The sequence below is a fragment of the Oryctolagus cuniculus genome, chromosome 9 (genome assembly GCF_051225735.1).
Source record: "Oryctolagus cuniculus isolate XC-2025 breed Fujian yellow rabbit chromosome 9, ASM5122573v1, whole genome shotgun sequence".
Lineage (NCBI taxonomy): Eukaryota > Metazoa > Chordata > Mammalia > Lagomorpha > Leporidae > Oryctolagus > Oryctolagus cuniculus.
The window spans coordinates 72,044,184-72,067,188 of NC_142875.1; the positions used below are offsets into that span (position 1 = coordinate 72,044,184).

The window sequence follows — 23,005 nt, forward strand, 5'->3', positions numbered from 1 at the left end:
AACTAACTTTGCCTGTGTGGGGAGCAACTGGGAGCAACTCGGACTAGACTAAGTTACTGGAATTAAGACTTATTCTATACATCTGCTCTCCCACAATATGGCGCTGGGAGAGGAGAAAACAGCTTCTTCCCAGCTGCCTCTCACCAACTTGACAAGCTGCAGGAGCTGCTCCTGATTGGAGGAGAGCAGCGTACTCGGCGTGTGGGTAGCAGAGTTGGGATTGGCGGAAGAGGACTATAAAGGAGGAGAGAGACAACATGCACCAGGAACATCTAAGGGGAACATCTATCTGAAGGAACACCTGTGCAGCCCCCGAGAGAGCCAGCCGGTGGTGTGCCGCTCCCCCGCAGAAGTGGGGAATGTGGCAGGGGGAACCGCCCTTCCACGGAGGTGGAAGGGATGGTAGCCAACCCGGGAAGAACCAGCAGCAAACCCGGGGAGGGCCGAGCAGACAAAAGAACAGCACAGGGTCCTGTGTCGTTCCTCCACGAAGAGGGGGAGCAACAGCCTGAAATGTGATCTGGGAGACAGATGCCGAACATCTTTTTTTTATTTGGTGCTAATTTTTATCTTTTCCCTCTAGGTGGTTCTGTAATCAAATACAGTGAAAATAACGCCTGCAAGCAGTGGCTCAAAGAGACCCCTGACACCTTGTTGAACATCCTTCAGAATGCTGATCTCAGCCTGGCGTTTCAGACCTACACACTTTATAGAATGGTAATTGGTGCCTGTAATTGTGGAAACTCTTCAATTTTTAAAAAAGTATGAGATATATATATAACATAGAATACACCACCTTGACCATTTTAATGCCATTCAGCCAGGTACAGAGTGTTCCCTTTGTACTGACATCGCCACTATCCCACCACCAAGTTTTTCTCACCTTCCAACACTGAGACTCTAGACCCATTTAATAGTAATTCCCCATTCTCCCTTCCTAGAAACCCTGCAGCTGTAAAATTGTGAAGTACGTCTTAGCATTGTATTTTTAGAGGTCCCTGAAATCTGTTCTAGCCTGTCTTAAGCTGCAATTAAAATTTTCCATGTGGCTACTTTACTCACATTGTTTAAAAAAAGATTGACTTATTTATTTGAAAGGCAGTGAGGGAGAGAGAGATCGATCTCCCACCACTGGATCACTCCCCAGATGGCTACAACAGACTGGGCTGAGCCAGGCCAAAGCTGGGAGCTAAGAACTCTGTCCTGCTCTCTGACATGGGTGGCAGTGGGCCAAGCACTTGGGCCATCATCCACTGCTTTCCCAAGTTTGTTAACGGGAGCTAGATTGGAAGCTGAGCAGCCCGTTCTTGAGCCAGCACTTCAATATGGGATGCTGGCATCTCAAGTAGTAGCTTAACCAACCCACTGTGCCACAGTGCATTCCCTAGAGCTTCATTGAGCTATTTGCCCATTTGTTTGCTTATTTTAATAATCATGCTACTACTTTTTTTTAAGAGTAGCCCATTTTTACCATGCAAGTGTTGGACATTACTTTTGTGACAGCCCCAAGATTTCTTTTGCTGTGTCCTTGAATTCAGTTATATTGAATAGAACTTAAAAGGGATGATCAAGCAGGATTTGATTTTTAAAGTTTTTCTATAGACATTTTTAGTAAACTTGTACAAAATAACCTTTTATACTTCTAACCCTAGGGATCCAGGCCAAAGGCCTGCATGAAGGGTGTGTGCATGTGTATAATTTTGATAATTCAATTCCTGAGCCACCTTCCTAGGTTAAAATTGGAGACAAGTTATACCAAGAGCCTATAGTGGTATATAGTAAGTCTGAACTTTATTTATTGTAGCAGATTGAGGTCTGTTTTGGCAATATTTATTGATTTACTAACAGATTAAGATTTAAAATAAACCAGTAAAACACTGTTTCTGCTTTGAAGACTGAAGGCATTTATTGCCAGGGAAACCAGCGCTGTACCGTGTGCACATTCCAATAGGGCTAAACATGGAATGTGGGAGCCTGAGGAGGGCCAATACCTGGGAGAAAGGTCTCAGGAAGATTAATGGCTGCAATTTTGATTTAGAAATTATAGTCCTGGATTTTGTATCTGCTCAAATGATGAAGTCCTTGTCATTATAAGAAAGTCATAATTTAAAAAATCTGTCCTAGCTCTATCTTGAAATGGTTTTTATTAAGATTTAATTCACATTTTTACATTAGAGTTTTTTTGTTTAAGTGAAAACTCAAAAGTAATCACTATCTGGAAAATTTTTTTTATAAAATTATGTATTTTTGTTTGATTTGAAAAAGAGAGAGACAGATAAACAGGAAAGATCTTCCATCTATGGGTTCACTCTTCAAATGCCCACCATAGTTGGAGCAAGGCCAGTCTGAAGCCCGGAACCAAGAACTCAGTCTGGGTCTCCCGCATGGGAGGCAGGGACCCTCATATTTGGGTCATCACCTTCTGTCTCCCAGGGTGTACACTAGCAGAAGGCTGAATCAGAAGCAGAGGAGCCAAGACTCAGACCAGCACTCTGATATGGAATGTGGGCATCCCAAGCAGGATCTTAACCACTGCACCAAACACCCACCCCCTAGAAACTTAAAAATATGTGTGGGACAAGCATTGTGGCACAGCAGGTGAAGCAACTGCCTACAATGCCAGCGTCTCATATGAGCACAGGTTTGAGTCCCAGCTGCTCCACTTCTGATCTGGCTCCCTGCCTGGCAAAGCAACAGCAAGTGGCTCAAGTACTTGGCCCCCTGCCAGCCACATGGGAGACAAGTATGGAGTTCCTGGTTCCTGGCTTTGGTCTGGCACAGCCCCTACCATTGAGGCCATTTGTGGAGTAAAACAGTGGATGGAAGATCTCTTTCCTCTGTCTTTCTCTTTCAGTAATTCTGCCTTTCCAATAAATAAATAAATCTTACAAAACAAACAAGCATGCGCGTAGGACCGAGTGTGTGGTGTGGTGGTTGTGATGCTGTCATCCCATATCAGAGTACTGGTTTGAGTCCTGTCTCCTCTGCTTCCAGTCCAGCTTCCTGCTGATGCACCTGGGAAGGCAGCAGAGGATGACTCAAATAGCTGGGCCCCTGTCACCCACATGGGAGACCCAGATGGAGTTTCAGACTCCTGGCTTTGGCCTGACCCTGCCTCCCTGTTGTGGCCATTTAGGGAGCATACCAGCAGATGAAAAATCTTTCTCTTTCCTTCTCCCTCTTTCCCTTTCTCTATCTTGCTCTGCTTTTCAAATAAACAATAAATAAGCTTTTTTTTTTAAAGCATGGGAGTGCCCTTCAGCTCACTACATTTTCCCCTGTTCAATGAGAAGACTTAGGGAGAAAAGGCTCAAAGGAAAAAGAACTCACTGTTATCCAACTTCCAATGAAAGTTTAATGCTTTAATATAGATTAATTTTAATGATTTAATATAGATTATTATATTTCAAAGTTTTTTATTGTGAGTTATTTTCCTGTTAAAGAACTGGTCTTTAAAAATATTTCTTTTTAATTTTTTTTAAAAATTTTATTTAAGGAATACAAACTTCATGTATTAAATATATACAAATTTGGGAACATGATGATTCTTCTCCCCTACCTCCCTCCTGCCCATACTCCCCTCCTTCTTCCTCCTCACTCTCCCTTTCCCATTATTTTCTTTTTTTTTTACAAAGGTCAGTTTTCAGTTACTTTTTTATTCGTAAAATTAACCCTACATTAAGTAGAGAATTCCCTCAATAGTATGAACAAAAAAGAACAGAAACAAACAAACAAGAATAACATTGTTCCTTGACAGTCAAGAGCTGTTAAAAATCATCGCATCTCAAGGTGTCAGTTTCACTCCTATAGATTACCTTTTGAGTACTCCATTAGTTACCACAGATCAGAGAGACCATATGGTATTTGTCTTTTTGTGACTGGCTTATTTCACTATGTGTAATGGTTTCCAGTTGTATTCATTTTGTTGCAAATGTCTTTTTAAAAAATATTTTTTTATTTATTTGAGAGGTAGAGTTATAGACAAAGAGAGGGAAAGACAGGGAAAGATCTTCCATCCTCTGGTTCACTCCCCAAATGGTTACAATGGACAGAACCAGGCTGATCCGAACCAGGAACCAGGATCTTCTTCCAGGTTTCCCACACAGGTGCAGGGGCCCAAGCACTCAGGCCATCCTCCACTGCATTCCCAGGCCACAGCAGAGAGCTGGATAATAAGCAGAGCAGCCAAGACTTGAACTGGTGCCCATATGGGATGCCAGTAATGCAGGCGGAGGATTAACCTACTGAGACACAGCGCCGGCCCCCCAAATATTCATTTTCAATTAACTTTATACAGAGAAGGCCAACTCTATACTAAGTAAAGATTTCAACAATTTGCACACACACGCACACACACACACACACACAAACTGTTTGAGAACAGGTTTTACAGTTAATTCTCATAATACAACTCATTGAGGACAGAAGTCCTGCATGGGGAATTAGTGCATAGTGACTCCTGTTGTTGATTTAACAATTAACACTCTTATGTATGACATCAGTGATCACCCAAGGGTCTTGACATGAGATACCAAAGGTATGGAAGCCTTTTGTGAATACAAACTCTGTCAATGTTTAGATAAGGCCATAAGCAAAGTGGAGGTTCTCTCCTCCCTTCAGAAAAAGTACATCCTTCTTTGATGGACACTTCTTTCCTCTTGGGTCTCTTTCACAGAGATCCTTCTTGTAGGACATTTTTTTTGCCATAGTGTCTTGGATTTCCATGCCTGAAATGCTATCATGGGCTTTTCAGCCAGACCAGAAAGCCATAAGAGCTGAATCTGAGGTCACAGTGCTATTTAAAGTGATTATCAGTCTATGAGTTTACTGTGTTACAGCTGTTCTTTAACTGAGAATTTAAAAGAGCTCTTGGGACCCTTGGGATGTGTTCTTGGGAATAGAGCAATGCACATGGCCAGCTGATGGAACTGTATTGAACAACTTCCAAGGGGAGCCCCTAAATGAAGTGACCTCATTCCTGTCTATTGATATCCAGCTATGCCATAAATGAGTGTGAGTGGGAGAGCAGATAGGGTGGGAAGAATCACTATGTTCCTAAATTTGTATTTATGAAATGCATGAAGTGTATATACTTTAAATCAAAGGTTTCTGGGGCAAAAAATGCTACCACCTCACTTGCTGGGATGCTGTTGTGACTGTGTATGGCTAACTCCTACTCCTGCTCCCCCTCAGTCTAACCTCTTTACTGATCTCTGCAATTTTTGTATTTGGGTCTATATATCCTGTGTGTCTACAAGTATGCCTATGTTTCAGGAAAAACCCTGTGTATGAGAACCAGCTGCCACAGGGAAAAGGGGCTGAGAGACCAAAGAAGAAAAATCCAAGATTAGATAGAAAGTGATTTATTGAGAGCACAGAAGTGTAGGCTGTGGTGGTGTACATGACACAATGGATCCACACAACCTCAGTCAATGGGAAGGGGGTCCCCAGCTAACCTAACAGCACCTGGACCATCTCAAGCAACAGTACTGTTCCAAGGATTAGACAGGGGACATTCCACCTGCAGGTCTGGCAGATCTTAATGACTTCCTTTATCTCACAAGGTTTGGAATGACCCTCAGGGCTACCACAGGAGGAAGAGGACAGATGTGTCCAAAATGGCTTTGGTCACATCATACTGAATCCCTACATCATAATTATGAATTTGTACATTTTATATTCATCTTCAGGAGTCACTGGGTCTGGCCCTGCCATGGCAGCCACAGATGGGACTCCATAATTCAATAACTCCTTAGCAGGCTAATTTTAACTTGGTAATTTGTATGGCCCACGCATGATGTTATAAATATCCAAATGACCTTTGGTGAAAGGAATCTCCCTTTTGCTCAGTTCTTTTTTTTTTTTAAAGATTTTATTTATCTATTTGAGAGAGAGAGTTACAGACAGTGAGAGGCAGAGACAGAAAGGTCTTCCCTCCGTTGGCTCACTCCCCACATGGCTGTAACAACCGGAGCTGCACCAGGAGCTAAGTGCTTCTTCCAGATCTCCCACACAGGTGTAGGGGCTCAAGCACCTGGACCATCCTCTACTGCTTTCCCAGGCCATAGCAGAGAGCCTGATGGGAAGAGGAGCAGTCGGGACTAGAACCAGCACCCATATGGGATGCCGGCACCACAGGTGGAGGGTTAACCTAGTTAGCCACAGCACAGGCCCCTGTTCAGTTCTTGATCCTTAGCATCTAGCACATAGGAGCTGCTTAATGTATGTTTGCTGAATGAATGAATGGAATGGAGTGGCTTAACAGAGTGTAGTATGTCTTTATATCATGCAAGATCAGCTTTAAAGGACAGTTTATACTGGATACTGTTACAAAACTCAGGTCACTTCTAAGTATGAAAACCTGTGCTTTGTTTGTTTATATTGTAAGTTTACATTTTCTGATGACTGCTTTTATTTTTCTAAGTAAATCACCCTGTGTTTACAAACACTGGAGATGCTGTGATGCATTTGCCTTTGCTTGGTAGCTTGTTGGTACCTGAAACCCCAAGCTTATCTGGAAAGGTCTTTGTAGCACCTGATAAAGGCTTTGTTTGCCCTCCAACAGCTCATCCCTGAACACACCAGGCTCCACTGTTTGTCTATGGAAATTGTGAAGTTTTCCCAGTTTGAAGCAGCATAAGAAAAATAAGGAGGATGTCTTGATATTTTCCTAAGGCTAAATTAATACCACATAAGTTCTATCAATAAATACTGTCTGTCATGTGCTAGGTATGTTCTAGGACTCCAAGATACACCAGTGATCAAAAGAGGCAAAAATCTCTGCACTGCTGCATTTGGTTTCTATTGCTGCCTAGCAAATGACCACAATCTAGTTGGTTAAAACAGCTACCATTTATGAGCTCTTAAATCCTGCAGCTCAGAAGGTGGGGCTTGGCTTAGCTGGAGAGTCTGCTCAGGGTCTCATGCAGTTGAAATGAGGGTGTCAGCTGGGATTGCAGCTCATGGTCCTTTTCTGAGCCTACTCAGGTTGCTGTTTGGCCTGTTCATGTTCATTTCCCTGCAATTTTAAGACATAAGCCCCTACTTTCTTGCTGGCTGTTCAGCAGCTGGCAGCTAACCTGTTAACGGGGCCTCTGCTGTCGGCTTCAAGAAGTGGGCCTCTGTACCTTGCCATTTGGCCTCCTTAACAGAGTGTGGAGATCCTTCTCTTCCTTTGTTTCTGACCTCTAGATACAGATTAAAATGGATCATGTAGTTAGGTCACTTCCACCTGGGTAATCTGCCTTTCCATTGACCCTGAGTCAGCTGATCAGTGCCTTTACATCAGCAAAGTCCCCTTGTAATGTGACATAACAGTCCCGGGAAGAGTGGTTCCACCCTCACTCAGGGGTTAGAGTCATCTGTGGTTTGTTCACCAGGGCCATCATACATCCTAATGCAACTATAGGACTTAACCTTCTTGGAGCTAGGGAGTAGGGAGAGACAGAGGACAAATGTAAATGTAATTCATGAGCTTACTTTATATAGCAAGGTGACAAGTGCTGTCAGAAAATAGAATGGAATGAGATGGGGGGTGGGAGGGTGCAGTTTTAAATAGAGTGGTCTGGAAGGACTTATGAAGGTGACATTGGAGCAAAGATTTGGAGGAGGTAAGGAAAGAGTCCTGCTGATGTCTCAGGAAGAACCTTCTAGGCTAAGGGAATGAACACTGCAAAGGCATGAGGCAAGAGCAGGCCTGATGTGTTAAAGGACCAGCCAGAGCTGTTGGGAGAACAGCTCACCGGGGGCCTTCAGCATCCACTGCTGGGTATCCCAAGAATGCAAGGTCCTGTCCACTGTCTACCTGGGCTGTTTCTCAGGACTGTGTTTGCTGAGAGCAACTTTTAAAGATGAGGTGACATCTCCCTGAAGACAGCAGCCTTGCTTCCTTCTCGCTGTGAAAGCAGTAGCTTCCCTGCCCTCAGTGTGATGAAGCCCACCCCCATGTACCAGTGTCCATCCAGACCCACCTGTGTTGGTTCTGTGGGATTTCAGTGACATAGAGAACCAGTGTTAATATGAAGCTCTGGCTACTGCTTTTGCCAGACACAATAACATCCTTTGTTTCTTACCTGGGAGTCTCATGACTTCTGCCAGCATTTGTGAAGTAGAAAGCAGCCAGTTAGTAGGGTAGAATCTCAGATTCTTCATAGAACCTTCCCTGATGTCATTGTGAGTAGAGCATAATGATCAAGAAGAAAATAGGAGATTTGTTTTTTATTCTTTATTCTGATAGTATGTACTTCCCAGATTTTTGGTATTAAAATGCCTTTATTTTGTGGAATGATAGTGATAGTAGATGATATTTCATCAAACGATTGAAATAGGCATCATTGCATGCTAATGCAAAAGAAAAAATTCTTACAGATGCTGACACAGTGCTTTCTCCTCATTTATGATTTTTATATGCATAGACAGACCTCTTTTTAGATTTACTTAAACATAGTTTCATATTACTATTGTGCATATAGAAACAAGAAAATGTAAGTGAATAAAATTGGCTAATGTATTTTTTAATGTATTCTAAAAATTATGCAGGAGCAAGCATTTGGCCTAGCAGTTAACATGTTGGCTCAGGCACCCACAGCAGATATCAGAGCGCCTGGATTCAATACCCACCTCCAGTTCCCTACTCCAACTTCTTGCCAGTGCCTGTCCTGGAGAGCAGAAGGCTATGCAGGAGATCTGGACTGAGTGTCCAGCTCCTGACTTCTGTGGGTATTTAAGGAGTGAACCAAGGGATGGAATCTTTCTTCCTTTGTCTGTCTTTGTCTCTCAAATATTTTTTTAAAATTTTTAGGAAGTTTTTAAAAATTATGCACACAGTGAAAACATTAAGACTGCTGGCCCTACAGCAATTGATAAGAAGATTCTAACGTCTGTAAGACACAAACTTGATTTTTCAAGAGTGTGTTTTAGAGTTGATAATTATAGCAACAGTTAATGTATGTTGGGACTTGGCTAATAAAGATTGCAGCCCTAATATATTTTTTAAAGATTTATTTGAAAGGCAGAGTTACAGAGAGGCAGAGGCAGAAAGGGAGAGAAGTCTTCTATTTGCTAGTTCACTGCCCAAATGGCTGCTGTTGCTGTGCTGATCTGAAGCCAGGAGCCAGGAGATTCTTCTGGGTCTCCCACACAGGTGCAGGGACCCAAGGACTTGGGCCATCTTCTACTGCTTTCCCAGGCCACAGCAGAGAGCTGGATTGGAAATGGACTTGAACTGGCACCCATATAGGATGGCAGCACTGCAGGCAGCCGCTTTACCTGCTATGCCACAGCCCCAACCCCACAACCCTAATATTATTGCCCCTTAATTGTTTTTGCAAGGTCTATGATCCATGAGCTTTATAAGTCTAGAAACTCTTTATTTCCCTGTCACTCTTTCAAATAAATATTAAACAACAAAAAAGGCAATTAATTAACACTGATAACACTGATTAATGGGGAAAAAGGATATGCTTATATTAGAGCCAATTAATGCTCATTTGCCTGAATAGTCTGAGATGGTTCAACCATGATAATCCTGAACCTGTCCGTTTCTTTCACCAAAAGCCAGTGTAGTGTAAGGCTGAGTCCAATGGAGGTTAGTGGAAAGGAAATGAAGTGGACCCCTCAGTTTCCTTATTCTGATTCCCCTCTCATTTTGAAGTTGCCATCCCTTCCTTGCCTTCGTAGTTCTTTCAATGACTGAGTTACAACAAAAATCAAGTAGTATGGTGCTGAGGATAACTGATCTCCAGATGTGAGGGTATATATTGGGGAGCATCTTCTTAGGAGCCTTCTTAGATCTCCAGTCAGACTTATCACTCACCCTTCCTTCCTTCCTTCCTTCCTTCCTTCCTTCCTTCTTTCCTCCCTCCCTCCCTCCCTCCCTCCCTCCCTCCCTCCCTCTCTCTCTCTCTCCCCCTCTCTCTCTTTCTTTCACCTATTTATTTGAAAGGCAGAGTTACAGAGAGAGGGGGAGACAGAGAGTGATCTTCCATCTGCTGTTTTGTTACCCAAATTGCCACAATGGTCAGGGTTGGGCCAGGCCCAAACCAGGAGCATCTTCTGGGTCTCCCATGTGGGTAGCAGGTACCCAAGCACTTGGGCCATCTTCCATTGCTTTCCCAGGCACATTAATGTGGAGCAAAGGTTGGAAATGGAGCAGCCAGAACAAACCAGCACCCATATGAGTGCATGCATCACTGGCAGCAGCTTAACCCACTGAACCACAACACCGGCCCCCTGTCACTTTCTGCTCTCTACACCCTCAAGCCCACAGACATCCAATCCAGCACTGGTCACACAATGTGGAATGACTCCCCAACTAGACAGAGCAGGAGGACAGCTTATTTGCTCCATATCCCTAACAGCATTTCTTACTGATCACATGTCCTTGATAAAAGTGTGTTGTTGAATAAATGGATTACTCCTTAAGAAGGGAGATGAGGGGGGCAGGCATTTGGCACAGCAATTAAGCAGCTGCCTGGGACACCCATAGGAATAATATGAGTGTTTAAATTTTTAAAAATTTTTTTACATATTTGAAAGAGTGACACAAAGAGAGATGCACAGAGAGAGACACAGAGAGATCTTTTATCCACTGGTTCATTCCCCAAATGCCCATAACACACAGAGCTGCCCCTGGTTGAAGCCAAGAGCCAGGACCACATCTGAATCTCCCTGGTCTCCCCGGTGGATGGCAGAGATCTCAAGTACATGTGCCACTATCTGCTGCATCCCTGGTGTATTACAGGAAGCTGTTTGGAAGCAGAATAGTCAGGATGTAACGGGGCACCCCAATGAGATGCTCATGTCACAAGCAATGACTTAATCTGCTATGCCAGAACTCCTGTCCCCATACATGCAAACAAATTTAACAGATAAAAACACAACATATTATCAAACTTTTGATGCAGGACCAAGGCATTGAGTTCATGGACTAGAGTTCTGAATATTCTTTCTTATGTAAGCTCTGCCTCTTATTTTTTTTGTATTTTATTTTATTTTATTTATTTATTTTTAAACTTTTATTTAATGAATATAAATTTCCAAAGTACAGCTTATGGATTACAATGGCTTCCCCCCCACAAACGTCCCTCCCACCCGCAAGCTCTGCCTCTTATTTAGAATTTTGTTTCCTTTCTTTAGTGTAGAATAAGAATTTCTGAATAATCTGTATTCACAATCCTCTTAGAGCTTTTCTAACTATATTTTACTTGTCTCATCCAACATTTAGGTAAATGAAATTTTTTTCTTTAGTCAATTTTTCTGAGTCCTCCAAAACATTCAATGTGGTCTTCTACAGATATAATCCTCTTTCTTTTTCTATTCCTACTATATCAGTCTATATAATAGTTACAATGACAAACATAAGTGGCATAAGAAGATTTGGGGAAAACACAAGGGTCTCGGTAAGCATCAGTGTGATTGGTGGGAACAGAAATGTGTAGAAAAATGGAGAGCCCAGAAGCCACTAGTGATGACCTTGAGCGGGCAACACTATAGGAGAGCGTCCAGGAATCTACTGAGTAGGTTAGGAGAAGTCCACCAGAAAGAACAGTTGCTATTGTACTCAACAACATGTTTGAATAAATACACATGTTCATACCCCAACATAAGAAGGGGCTCTTAATCTTGGGGTACTGGGAGAGATTCACAGCTGCTACTTTTCCAGCAGATTTCTAATCCTTATAGTAATGTATTAATCATAATAGCTCTCACCACATTCTCATGTGTAGGCAATATTCTATGCATCTGACATGGAAGAACTCATTTGATCTTTCCAGCCATCCTAGTAGGATGTTTCTGAATTATTTGCATTTTACAGATGAGGTACTGAGACACAAAGAAAGTGACTTGCCCAGAGTTACAGAGCTAAGAAACATTCGGTGGTTAAGTGGGCGTAGAACCCAGTCTGTTTTGACTCCACAGCCAGAGTTGTGATCTATTGTATACAGTATTATTTTCTGTTACATTCTCCACCTTTTGGAACTTTTTGGAACTTGGGAAGCAAATGGTTGTTAAATATCTGAACCCCTCCAGCGCCAAATGATGCCTTTTCTTACAGAAAAATGTCGGCTGTTTATTGTCATGGAATATTGTGATGGAGGGGATCTCATGAGAAGGATCAGCAGACAGTGGGGAGTGTTACTTAGTGAAGATCAGGTAAAATCGTTTCTAATTTGCCGTTTAATCTATATGTGGAGAGGAAGGATTACATTTAAAATGTCATAAGTTTGTATGAAACATGAACGAGTGGATCAATATTCTTGGTAAATTCAGGAGCTTGGCAGCCGCGGCGTCTGACCCGAGTCCTCGGCGCGGAGCGAGTGGCGGCGGCGTGGGCCTGGCGCCCAGCAGCTGGCGGACAGGTAGGTGGTGGCTGCCGGGCCCCATAGGGCCTGGTGCCGGGGAAGGGGGCCATGGGCCCTCCCGGGGACTTCATCTGGGCCCTGCGCGGGTGGGCGGGCGGGGCGCGGGCTCCCACAGCCTGGCTCCTCTGGCTGTGACCTGCGCCTCCGCCTCCGAGACACTTCCAGACCCCTGTCGCTTCCCTCGGGCCCCTGTCCTGGGCTCTGTGCCCGTGCTGGGCGACCCGCCTGGTGCCCCGGGTGTCTCGGGCTGGGTTAGAGACAGGGCCCCCGACAGCTGGGGCGCCCCCCGACGGCCAGAGCAGCCCGGCGGGTGCTGGGGGCTGTGCCCTGGTCTCCCCCCAGGGGGCTGTGCTCTGACTCCAAGGTGGCTGCGTGGCGGTCGCATGGGCGGGAGGGCAGCTGAGTAAAGCGGAGCCCCCAGCCACGGCCAGGCCCCCGGGCGGGATGTCACCCCTAGCCCTGCCCCGCCCGTGCCCGGCCTGCCTGCCGCGGAGAATTGTGGAAACACCGTCCCAGCAGCTGGTCAGCATGCAGGCCCCACATCTCAGCTCCTTGCTAAAGCGCCTCAGTGCTCGGGCCCCGCCCCCCTGTGGGAGACCAGGCTGGAGCTTCTGGCCTTGCCCTGTGCCTGCCAGGCCACTGCGGGCACCTGGGGTGAGCCAGCAGGTGATCTGGGCAGAGAAAGAGAGAGGTCGTCTGCACGCGGCTTCACTCCCCAGGGGACTGTAACCCCCAGGGCTGGGCTGCGCTGAAGCCAGGAACTCCATGGGGGCTCCCAGGTGGGCGCGGGCCCTGGCACTTGGGCGGTCTTCCACTGCGTTCCAGGCCATCATTCGGGACTCCATGTGGGCTGTGGCTTAAGCCTGTCCCCAAGTAAATCTTCCTTTTAAAAATGCAGTGCCCTCCCACGGTCCCCCCACAGAGGCTGGGCTCCCTGCACCTTGCCCACCCCCTGCCCCCAGCTGCTCTGTGCCTACCTGAGCCCGCTGGCCAGCCTAGGTCCAGCAGCCCCGGCCGTCCACTCAGCACCACCGTGAGCTCCTGCTGCTGGCCCCACCCCTACCCTGTCCCAGGTGTCCGGGCCTGCGGGCCGGTGATGCCCTGGTCTCTGGCAGCCTTGCTACACGCCAGCAACCCTCATGGAAACCAGTTCAGGTCCCCGCTGCTCCACTTCCGATCCAGCTCCCTGCTGGTGGGCCTGGGAAGGTGGTGGCAGATGGCCCAACCATGTGGCCCTGCCATCCATGGGGGAGACCCGGATCGAGTTCCAGGCTCCTGGTGTCAGCCTCTGGGGAGTGAACAGCGTTTAGAAGATCTTTCTCTGTCACCCGTCATCCTCTCCTTGTAGCTCTGCCTTTAAGGAAATAAAAATTAGAGTTCAGGAATGCTTTAGATGGAAAGGGACGGGTGCTGTGGCACAGCGGGTAAAGCCCCTGCCTGCAGTGCCCGCAGCCCATGTGGGCGCCGGTTCCAGTCCTGGCTGCTCCACTTCCGATCCAGCTTTCTGCTATGGTCTGGAAAGGCTGTGGAAGATGGCCCAAGTCCTTGGACCCCTGGACCCACGTGGGAGACCCGGAGGAAGCTCCTGGGTCTTGGCTTCAGATTGGCCCAGCTCTGCAAACCAGCAGATGGAAGACCTCTCTCTCCCTCTCCCTTTCCCTCCCCGCCCTCTGCCTCTCCTTTCTCTGTGTAACTCTTTCAAACAAATAAATCTATAGAAAAAAAAAGTAAAAAAAAAAAATTCTTGGTAAATTCAGACCAAAACATGTTTGCAATTGAACTTGAACTCTACCTTTTCTGAGCAATGAGATCTTGAGAAAAGATAGTCTCTGGCCGGCGCTGCGGCTCAATAGGCTAATCCTCTGCCTTGCGGCACTGGCACACCGGGTTCTAGTCCTGGTTGGGGCGCCAGATTCTGTCCCTGTTGCCCCTCTTCCAGGCCAGCTCTCTGCTGTGGCCAGGGAGTGCAATGGAGGATGGCCCAAGTGCTTGGGCCCTGCACCCCATGGGAGACCAGGAGAAGCACCTGGCTCCTGCCTTCGGATCAGCGCGGTGCAACCGGCCGCAGCGCGCCGGCCGCGGCAGCCATTTGAGGGTGAACCAATGGCAAAGGAAGACCTTTCTCTTTGTCTCTCTCTCTCACTGTCCACTCTGCCTGTCCAAAAAAAAAAAAAAAAAAGAGAGAGAGAGAGAGAGAAAAGATGGTCTTTTTGGACAGTCTTACTTAGGATGCCTCTGAGATAAATCTTCCCGGCTTAAAAAGCATCTGACTGTGGATGCTCCTTAGCTATTTGAAATGTGACATATTTATAGCTTCACTCTTTCCTTTTATCATTTGGCATTCTGTTTTAAAATAGCTATCCTGCTCTGCTAGGGAAGACGGAAGATCTTAGCAATGTCTATTTAGTATATCTTGATAAAGACAGAATTTTCTTGGTTTTTTTAAAATTTTTTTAAAATATACAAATTTCATGTATTTCATATATATAGATTCAGGAATATAGTGCTACTTCCCACTCTACCCTCCCTCCCACCCATGCTCCCACACTGCTTTCTCCACCCTCTCCTATTCCCACTCTTGATTTTTACGAAGATGTATTTTCAGCTTAATTTATACTCACAAGATTAACTCTCCACTAAGTAAGGAATTCAACAAGTAGTATGAAGAAAAAACTGAAGAAAAAATTAAATGGGGTGGTGCATACCATGTTTTGGAAATGATCACTATAAAAGACAATTGGAATATTGAATGAGTACAAGGATTCTTCACTAAATATAGTAATTCAAATTTGAAACATATTTGAACCAGTAATTCAAATTACATAATTCCTTTTTTCAATAATTAAGGAATATATCTTTTTCTTTTGTCTGTGTTTTTCAAATTCTCAAATGGGTATGTGTATTTTATAACTCAAGTGTGTTTTCTTCATTTATAATCAAATGAATTATCAATATATTTTTGGTGAATTTATCTGATTATCCATTATTAGTAAAACTTGCCTTTTTTTATGACAGGCAGAGTGGACAGTGAGAGAGAGACAGAGAGAAAGGTCTTCCTTTGCTGTTGGTTCACCCTCCAATGGCTGCCATGGCTGGCGCACCACGCTGATCCGAAGGCAGGAGCCAGGAGCTTCTCCTGGTCTCCCATGGAGTGCAGGGCCCAAGCACTTGGGCCATCCTCCACTGCACTCCCTGGCCACAGCAGAGAGCTGGCCTGGAAGAGGGGCAACTGGGACAGAATCCGGCGCCCCAACCAGGACTAGAACCCGGTGTGCCGGTGCCGCAAGGCGGAGGATTAGCCTAGTGAGCCGCAGCGCCAGCCAAAAAAGAAGGCAACAGAGATACATTTCCAGAAGTGAGAGTGAAGGCTGCATGTCAAAATAAAAACAAAGCAGACATCTACTACATCCTTTGCTTACTGCCTTTCACCTGTCTTCTGTCCCAGAGCCATTATATTGCTCCTTCCAGCTCTCAAGTTTAGATAGAAATGTGAATGTATATTCTGTGGAGGTCCTGGGAGGGGGAAAGGGGCAGAATGCATGCCAGGACAGAGATCTTGAACAGAATGAAAAATTCTCAGATATCCCAACACCCAATAACCTACACTAGTACTTAATAGACCTTCACATCTCAGAGTCCTTTATCTCAATTCCCACTCAGCTGTGAATACACCTAGACCCTACTGCATGAAACAGCTGTCTTTTGAAATAGTAGGTGGAGTTACAGTGAGAGAGAGAGAGAGAGAGAGATGAAGAGAAGGGTCCTCCTTCCCAATGTTTTTTTAAAATATTTTATTTATTTATATATTTATTTGAAAGGCAGAGTTACAGAGAGAGAGGGAGAGATAGAGAAATCTTTCATCTGTTGGTTCACTCCCCATATGGCCATAGCAGCTGGGACTGGGCCAGGCTGACGCCAGGAGCCATGAGCTTCATCCAGGTCTCCCATGTGTGTGCAGTGGCCCAAGGACTTGGCCATCCTCTGCTGCATTCTCTGGTACATTATCAGGAGCTGGATCAGAAATGGAATAGCCGTGACTTGAGTCAGTGCTTATATGGGATGACAGCATTGCAGATGGAGGCTTAGCCTTCTCTGCCACCATGCTGGCCCCAGTTTAACCTTCTTTGCCACAGTGCCAGCCCCAGTCATAATCTTATAAACTATCACAGTAGGAAAGTTTCAAAAGCAATTTTTAAAATGGACATAAAATTTTGGTCTCACAGAATGAGAAACAGTACACAATTACATGTTTACATGTGTATATAGTTACTGCCCAGTACATCTTAGCCAATGAATTGTCTCTCACAATTAAAAAGTTAAACTATAAAAATATATAACTATCCAAACTAGGATTACCTTCAAGCAAACATGTTGTTGCCAAGTCACATAGTTCCATGTGAAAACAGAAGATTGATTAGAAAGATAAAACATTCTCCAATGTGTTGCATGGCTAACTTCAGATATACTCTGATGGCTCTGGAGACGACATCTCTAGGAAGAGTCTGCCTTCACAGATCTGATATACTGCAGATGGAAACTTGTCAGCTGGTTCTTTCTGTTTGAGGATGTGATACACTTCAGAAGTCTGAGGTCCTTGAGACTTCTACCCATTCAGCATCTCCTCCAATTCTTCAGTGGTCTTCCTAGTTCTGGCAAATGCCTTGGTCACCTGTGGTTCCACCCTGTGTAGCAGGTGACAATCAGGTTAGCCACCTGGCAGCTCTCTAGGACAGTGACTGTGGACTCCTGACCCTAGCAGAGATCCTGGAAAAAGCAAATATTTCCATGAGGCACATGTGGATGATGGCAGCTTTAATGTTGTCACCACAGCAGAGGTAGTCACAGAACCCAGTTCCTAAGGCCATGATGTTTTTAAGAGTACCACAAAGTCCAACAGTGTTTGCATCAGCAACCACAGTCATTAAAGAATTGGAGTCTGCAAAAGTTCTTTGAAAAAAAGGCCATTCTCTGTCACTTAGCTGCTGATAGTGGTTTCACAGAACTCTGTAGCCACTTTGCTGGCAGTGTTGGCACTCATCAACATACTAATGTCAATGTCCTTTTGTGTTTTAAAAAGATTTATTTATTTGTTTTGAAAGTCAGAGTTACTGTGGAGAGGGAGAGACAGAGAGATTGAGAGATTCCATCATCTGGTTCACTCCCTAGATGACAACAATAGCAAGCGCTGGGCCAGACTGAAGCCTGAAGCCAGGAGCCAAGAGCTTCATCTGAGTCTCCCATATAGGTGGCAGGGGCCCAAACACTTGGGTCATCTGCTGCTTTTCCTGGGCCATTAGCAGGGAGCTGAAAAAGAAGTGGAGCAGTCGGAACATGAACCAGTACCCATATGCCCTTCTTCTTGAGTATGATGCTGGAAGTGAGTTACACTTGCTTAAAACCTTAGACTATGCCCTTGATGATGGTGACAGAATATTTTGTTGTTGATCTCATTGCAGGTTCTGTGAATGAACTGGGGGAATGACAAACACCAGCAGATTTGTACCCTGCATGCGCTTGATGAGATTTGAGATGACAACCTGCAACTGCCAAGGCAAGGACTTTTAAAATTTGTTTTAACTTTTAAAAAAGTTTCAAAAAAGATTTATTTATTTGAAAGGCAGTGTTATAGAGAGAGGGACACACACACACACACACACACACACACACTTACTATTTTCCATTTGCTGGTTCACTCTCCGAATAGCCACAATGGCCAGGGCTGTTTCAGGTTGAAACCAGGAGTTTTATCCCAGCCTCCCACATAGATGGCAGGGACTCAGGCACCTGGGCCATCATCTTCTGCTTTCCAAGACACATTAGCAGGGAACTGGATAAGAAATAGAGTGGCAGGGAGTTGAACTGGCATCCATATAGGATGCTGGTGTTTCAGGCAGTAGCTTAACCCACTATGCCATAATGCTGGCCCTTAGACAGACTTTAATCAGTTATTTTAAATGAGTGCAAAGAACAAAAAGAAAGGATATCTAAAGTGTTAAGGAATAGTGTGAGTGTGGGAGACCTAGAAGAAGCTCTTGGCTCCTGGCTTTTGGATCAGTCCAGTTCCATTCGTTGCGGCCATTTAGGGAGTGAACCAATGGATGGAAGACCTCTCTCTATATATCACTGCCTCTCCCTCTTTTTGTCTGTAACTCTGCCTCTCAAATAAATAAATAAGTCTTTTTTAAAAAAAGAATAGTGTGAGAACAATGTCTCTTCATATAGTGAGTGTTTTTTTTAAAAGATTTATTTATTTGAAAGGCAGAGTTACAGAGATGCAGAGGCAGGTTCACATTTTAAATATAAGTATATGGGACATTTTGAATGACTGTTTAAGTTATAAGGTGTGTGTCAAGTTTCAAGGTTTTCTAAATACATATATTTTTAAAAATATTTATTTATTTGAAAGTCAGAGTTACAGAGAAGGAGAGGCAGAGAGAGAGAGGTCTTCCATCTGCTGATTCACTCCCCAATTGGCTGTGCCAATCCGAAGCCAGGGGCCAGGAGCTTCTTCCAGGTCTTCCACATGAGTGCAGGGGCCCAAGGACTTGAGCCAACTTCTTTTTTTAAAAGATTTATTTTATTTATTTGAAAGACAGAGTTACAGAGAGAGGTAGAGACACAGAGAGAGGTCTTCCATCCACTGGTTCCCTCCCCAAATGGCTGCAACGGCCAGAGCTGCGCCAATCCAAAGCCAGGAGCCAGGAGCTTCTTCCAGGTCTCCCATGTGGATGCAGGGGCCCAAAGACTTGGGCCATCTTCCACTGCTATCCCAGGCCATAGCAGAGAGCTGGATCAGAAGAGGAGCAGCCAGCACTTCAGGCCAGGGCTTTAACCTGTTTCACCATAGCACTGGCCCCTATACATTGAGTATTAAGAAAGAGATTGTGGGGAGCAACTGGGAGCAACTTGGACTAGACTAAGTTACTGGAATTAAGACTTATTCTATGCATCTGCTCTCCCACAATATGGCGCTGGGAGAGGAGGAAACAGCTTCTACCCAGCTGCCTCTCACCAACTTGACAAGCTGCAGGACCTGCTCCTGATTGGAGGAGAGCAGCGTACTCGGCGTGTGGGTAGCAGAGTTGGGATTGGTGAAGAGGACTATAAAGGAGGAGAGAGACAACATGCACCAGGAACATCTAAGAGGAACACCTGTGCAGCCCCCGAGAGAGCCGGCCGGCGGTGTGCCGCTCCCCCGCGGAAGTGGGGGAAGTGGCTAGGGGGAACCGCCCTTCCATGGAGGTGGAAGGGACGGTAGCCAACCCGGGAAGAACCAGCAGCAAACCCGGGGAGGGCTGAGCAGACAAAAGAACAGCGCAGGGTCCTGTGTTGTTCCTCCACGAAGAGGGAGAGCGACAGAGATAGAGGGTAGAAATTATTAAAAAAAAAAAAAAAGAACAAGATAAAACAAGTACAGTTCAAAAATGTAGTCAGTGTTGTTGTATACCATTTAAGGCACTACCTGTAAGGTTGGCATCCCATATGAATATTTGTTGAGTCCCAGCTGCTCCATTTCTGATCCAGCTTCCCTAATGGAGGTCTTGGGAAAGTAATAGAAGATGGTGCAAGTATTTGTGACCCTACCACTCAGGCGGGGGACTCACATGGATTTCCAGGCTCCTGGCTTTGGCCTGGCCCAGCCCTGACTATTGTGCCCATTAGGGGAGTGAACTAGCAGTTGGAAGATTTCTCTATGTAACTGCCTTTCAAATAAATGATTAGCTCTTTAATAAAAAATCCCCACATTACCTGAAATTAAAATTTACATATTTATAGCATACACTTATAGCACATTTAAAATATGTTGTTGATATATACATATCATATTTGAGTAGACAGAAGAAAGAATTATCTTACTTGAAAATAAGTCAATTGATATTTAGGCTGAGGAACAGAAAGATAAAAGAAAGCAAACAAAGGAACATAACTTCAGAGACTTGTGGAACACCATCAAACACATCAACATGTACATAATGGTGGTACCAGGAGAAGAGGAAAGAGAGAAAGAGGCAAAACAAATGAAGAAATAGGGGATGGAGCTGTGGTATAGCAGGTTAAGCCACCATCTGCAGTGCCAGCATCCCATATAGGCACCAGTTTGAGTCCTGGTTGCTCCACTTGCAATCCAGCTCCCTGCTAATAGCCTGAGCAGAGGATGGCTCAGGTCCTTGTGCCGCTGAACCCACATGAGAGACCCAGAAGCAGCTTCTGGCTCCTGGCTTTGGCTTGGTCCAGTTCTGGTCATTGCACCCATTTGTGGAATAAACCAGTGGATGGAAGATATTCTCTCTCTCTCTCTCCCTCTCCCTCTCCCTCCCCTCTTCTTCTCTCTCTTTGTAAATCTGACTTTCAAACAAATAAATAAGTCTTCAAAAAAAAAGAATGAAAAAATAATGGCAGAAAACTTCTAAAATCTGACACTAATCCCTGTATCTCAGAAGCTCAATGAACTTCAAGTAAAGTAAGCTCAAAGAGAGCTGCACCAAGACACATCACAATCAAACTGTTAAAAGACAAAAGTGTTGAAAGCAGCAAAAGAAGCAATTCATCTTATACAGGGATTCTCCATAAGATGAACAGCTACTTCTCATAAGAAATAATGAAGAACAAAAGGCAGAGGAATGATGTCTTCAAAGAGAACAACCAAGAATCCAATATCTAGCAAAAATATCCTTCAAATTTGAAGAACATGGGTCAGCATTGTGGCGAAACAGGTTAATTGCTGACTGCAATGCTGACATCCCATTTGGGTGCCAGTTTGAGTCCCAGCTGCTCCACTTCTGATTCAGTTCTCTGCTAATGCACCTGGAAAAGTGAAAGCAGTAGAAGCTGGCCCAAGTTCTTGGGCCCCTGCATCTATGTGAGAGACCTGGATGAGGCTCCTGAAGCTCCTGGCTCCTGGCCCAGCCCTGGCTGTTGTGGCCATCTGGGGAGTGAACCAGTGGATGGGGATCTCTCTCTCTCTCTCTCTCTCTCTCTCTCTCTCTGCCTTTCAAATAAATGAAAAAATTTGAAGAAGAAATTTAGACATTCCATGATAAAGAAATCTGAGAGAATTCTTTCCCTTCACAAACTCTTCCATAAAATAAAAGAGGAAACCCTGATTTATTTGATGATTTAGTATTACCCTGATACCTAAACCAAAGACATTACCAGAAAACTATAAGTTTAGAATAATATCTCTTGTGAATGCAACTCCCAAAGTCATTGAAAACTGCTAGCACACCTAATCTAGCCACATATAAAAGGATTATACATCCAGGACAAGTGGGATTTATCTAAAAAATGCAAGGGTTGTTCAGTATACAAAAAATTCAAATATAGCATACCATATTAATAAAGTAAAGGAAAAAAAAAACATCCGATCAGTTCAATAGATGCAGAAAAGTCATTTGACAAAATCCAGTACCCTTTCATGGTAAAAATACTCAACTATTAAGGAACTTCTTTAGGCTGCTAAATGCTATCTAAGAATAACCAATAGTGAACATTAAACTTAATAGTGAATGTCTGAAAGATTTCCCACTAAGATAAGAAATTAAACAAGAATGTCTGATCTTGCCTCTTTTATTCAACATTGTACTGGAAGTTCTAGTCTGGCTAATGAAGTAAGAAAGAAAGAAAATGCATCTGTACTGGAAAGGGAAAAGTAAAAGTGTCTCCATTTGTAGATGAATGACCTTAGATGTAGAAAGAGCTAAGGAATTCACACACACATACACACACAAAATGAAGATGTATCAGGGCTAAGAAAAGAGTTCATGAAAGATACAATATCAATATACAAAATTCAGCTGCATTTCTATATACCAGCAGTGAGAAATCTGAAAATGAAATTATGAAAACAATTTCATTTATAATGGCATTTGCATGTACCAATGCCATCTCACTAGTCCCAGTGATCGATTTCTTTTCACAATTGATCGTAATGATAGGACTAAGAACCAAAGGGATTACATAAACAAGAATAGTGTCTGCAAATACTAGCTGATAGAATAAAAAAGGGAGAGAATGATCCAACATGGGAAGTGAGATACACAGCAGACCCATAGAATGGCAGATGTCCTAAACAGCACTCTGGCCTCAGAATCAGCCCTTAAGGCATGCGGATCCACCTGAAATGCCCATGAGAGTATTTCAGGCATGGAAAGCCAAGACACTCTGGGAAAAAAGAAAAAAAAAACCTAAATGAAAGATCTCTGCGAGTGAGATCCCAGTGGAAAGAATGGGTCATCAAAGAAGGAGGTACCTTTCTCTGAAGGGAGGAGAGAACTTCCACTTTGACCATGGCCTTGTCTAAATATGATCAGAGTCGGTGAACTCAAGGGGCTTCCAAAGCCTTGGCAGCTCATGACAAGAGCCTAGGGTGCCATAAACAAGAGTGTCAATTTGTTAAGTCAACAACAGGAGTCACTGTGCACTTACTCCTCATGTAGGATCTTTGTCCTTAGTGTGCTGTACATTGAGATTTAATGCTATAACTAGTACTCAAACAGTATTTTTCACTTTATGTTTCTGTGTGGGAGCAAACTGTTGAAATCTTTACTTAATGTATGCTAAACTGATCTTCTGTATATAAAGAGAATCGAAAATGAATCATGATGTGAATGGAAGGGGAGAGGGAGTGGGAAAGGGGAGGGTTG

The 23,005-nt window shown here is 44.3% G+C and overlaps 1 protein-coding gene and 1 pseudogene across 2 annotated transcripts in view; both read left to right on the forward strand.

Annotated features, from left to right (window-relative positions):
• Positions 1–14,191, forward strand: part of LOC138843819 (serine/threonine-protein kinase Nek3-like) — a 50,127-nt pseudogene extending 35,936 nt beyond the window's left edge. Inside the window, exons 11-15 of the transcript XR_016213321.1 lie at positions 326–328; positions 584–717; positions 12,056–12,153; positions 12,271–12,359; positions 13,863–14,191. The product of XR_016213321.1 is annotated as a serine/threonine-protein kinase Nek3-like (transcript). The remainder of the gene's footprint in view (positions 1–325; positions 329–583; positions 718–12,055; positions 12,154–12,270; positions 12,360–13,862) is intronic.
• The window catches only part of LOC127489446 (phosphatidylinositol 3,4,5-trisphosphate 3-phosphatase TPTE2), a 140,981-nt gene continuing 130,782 nt past the window's right edge, over positions 12,807–23,005 (forward strand). Inside the window, exon 1 of the mRNA XM_089303307.1 lies at positions 12,807–13,016. Coding sequence (XP_089159433.1) covers positions 12,807–13,016 — 210 coding nt within the window. The remainder of the gene's footprint in view (positions 13,017–23,005) is intronic.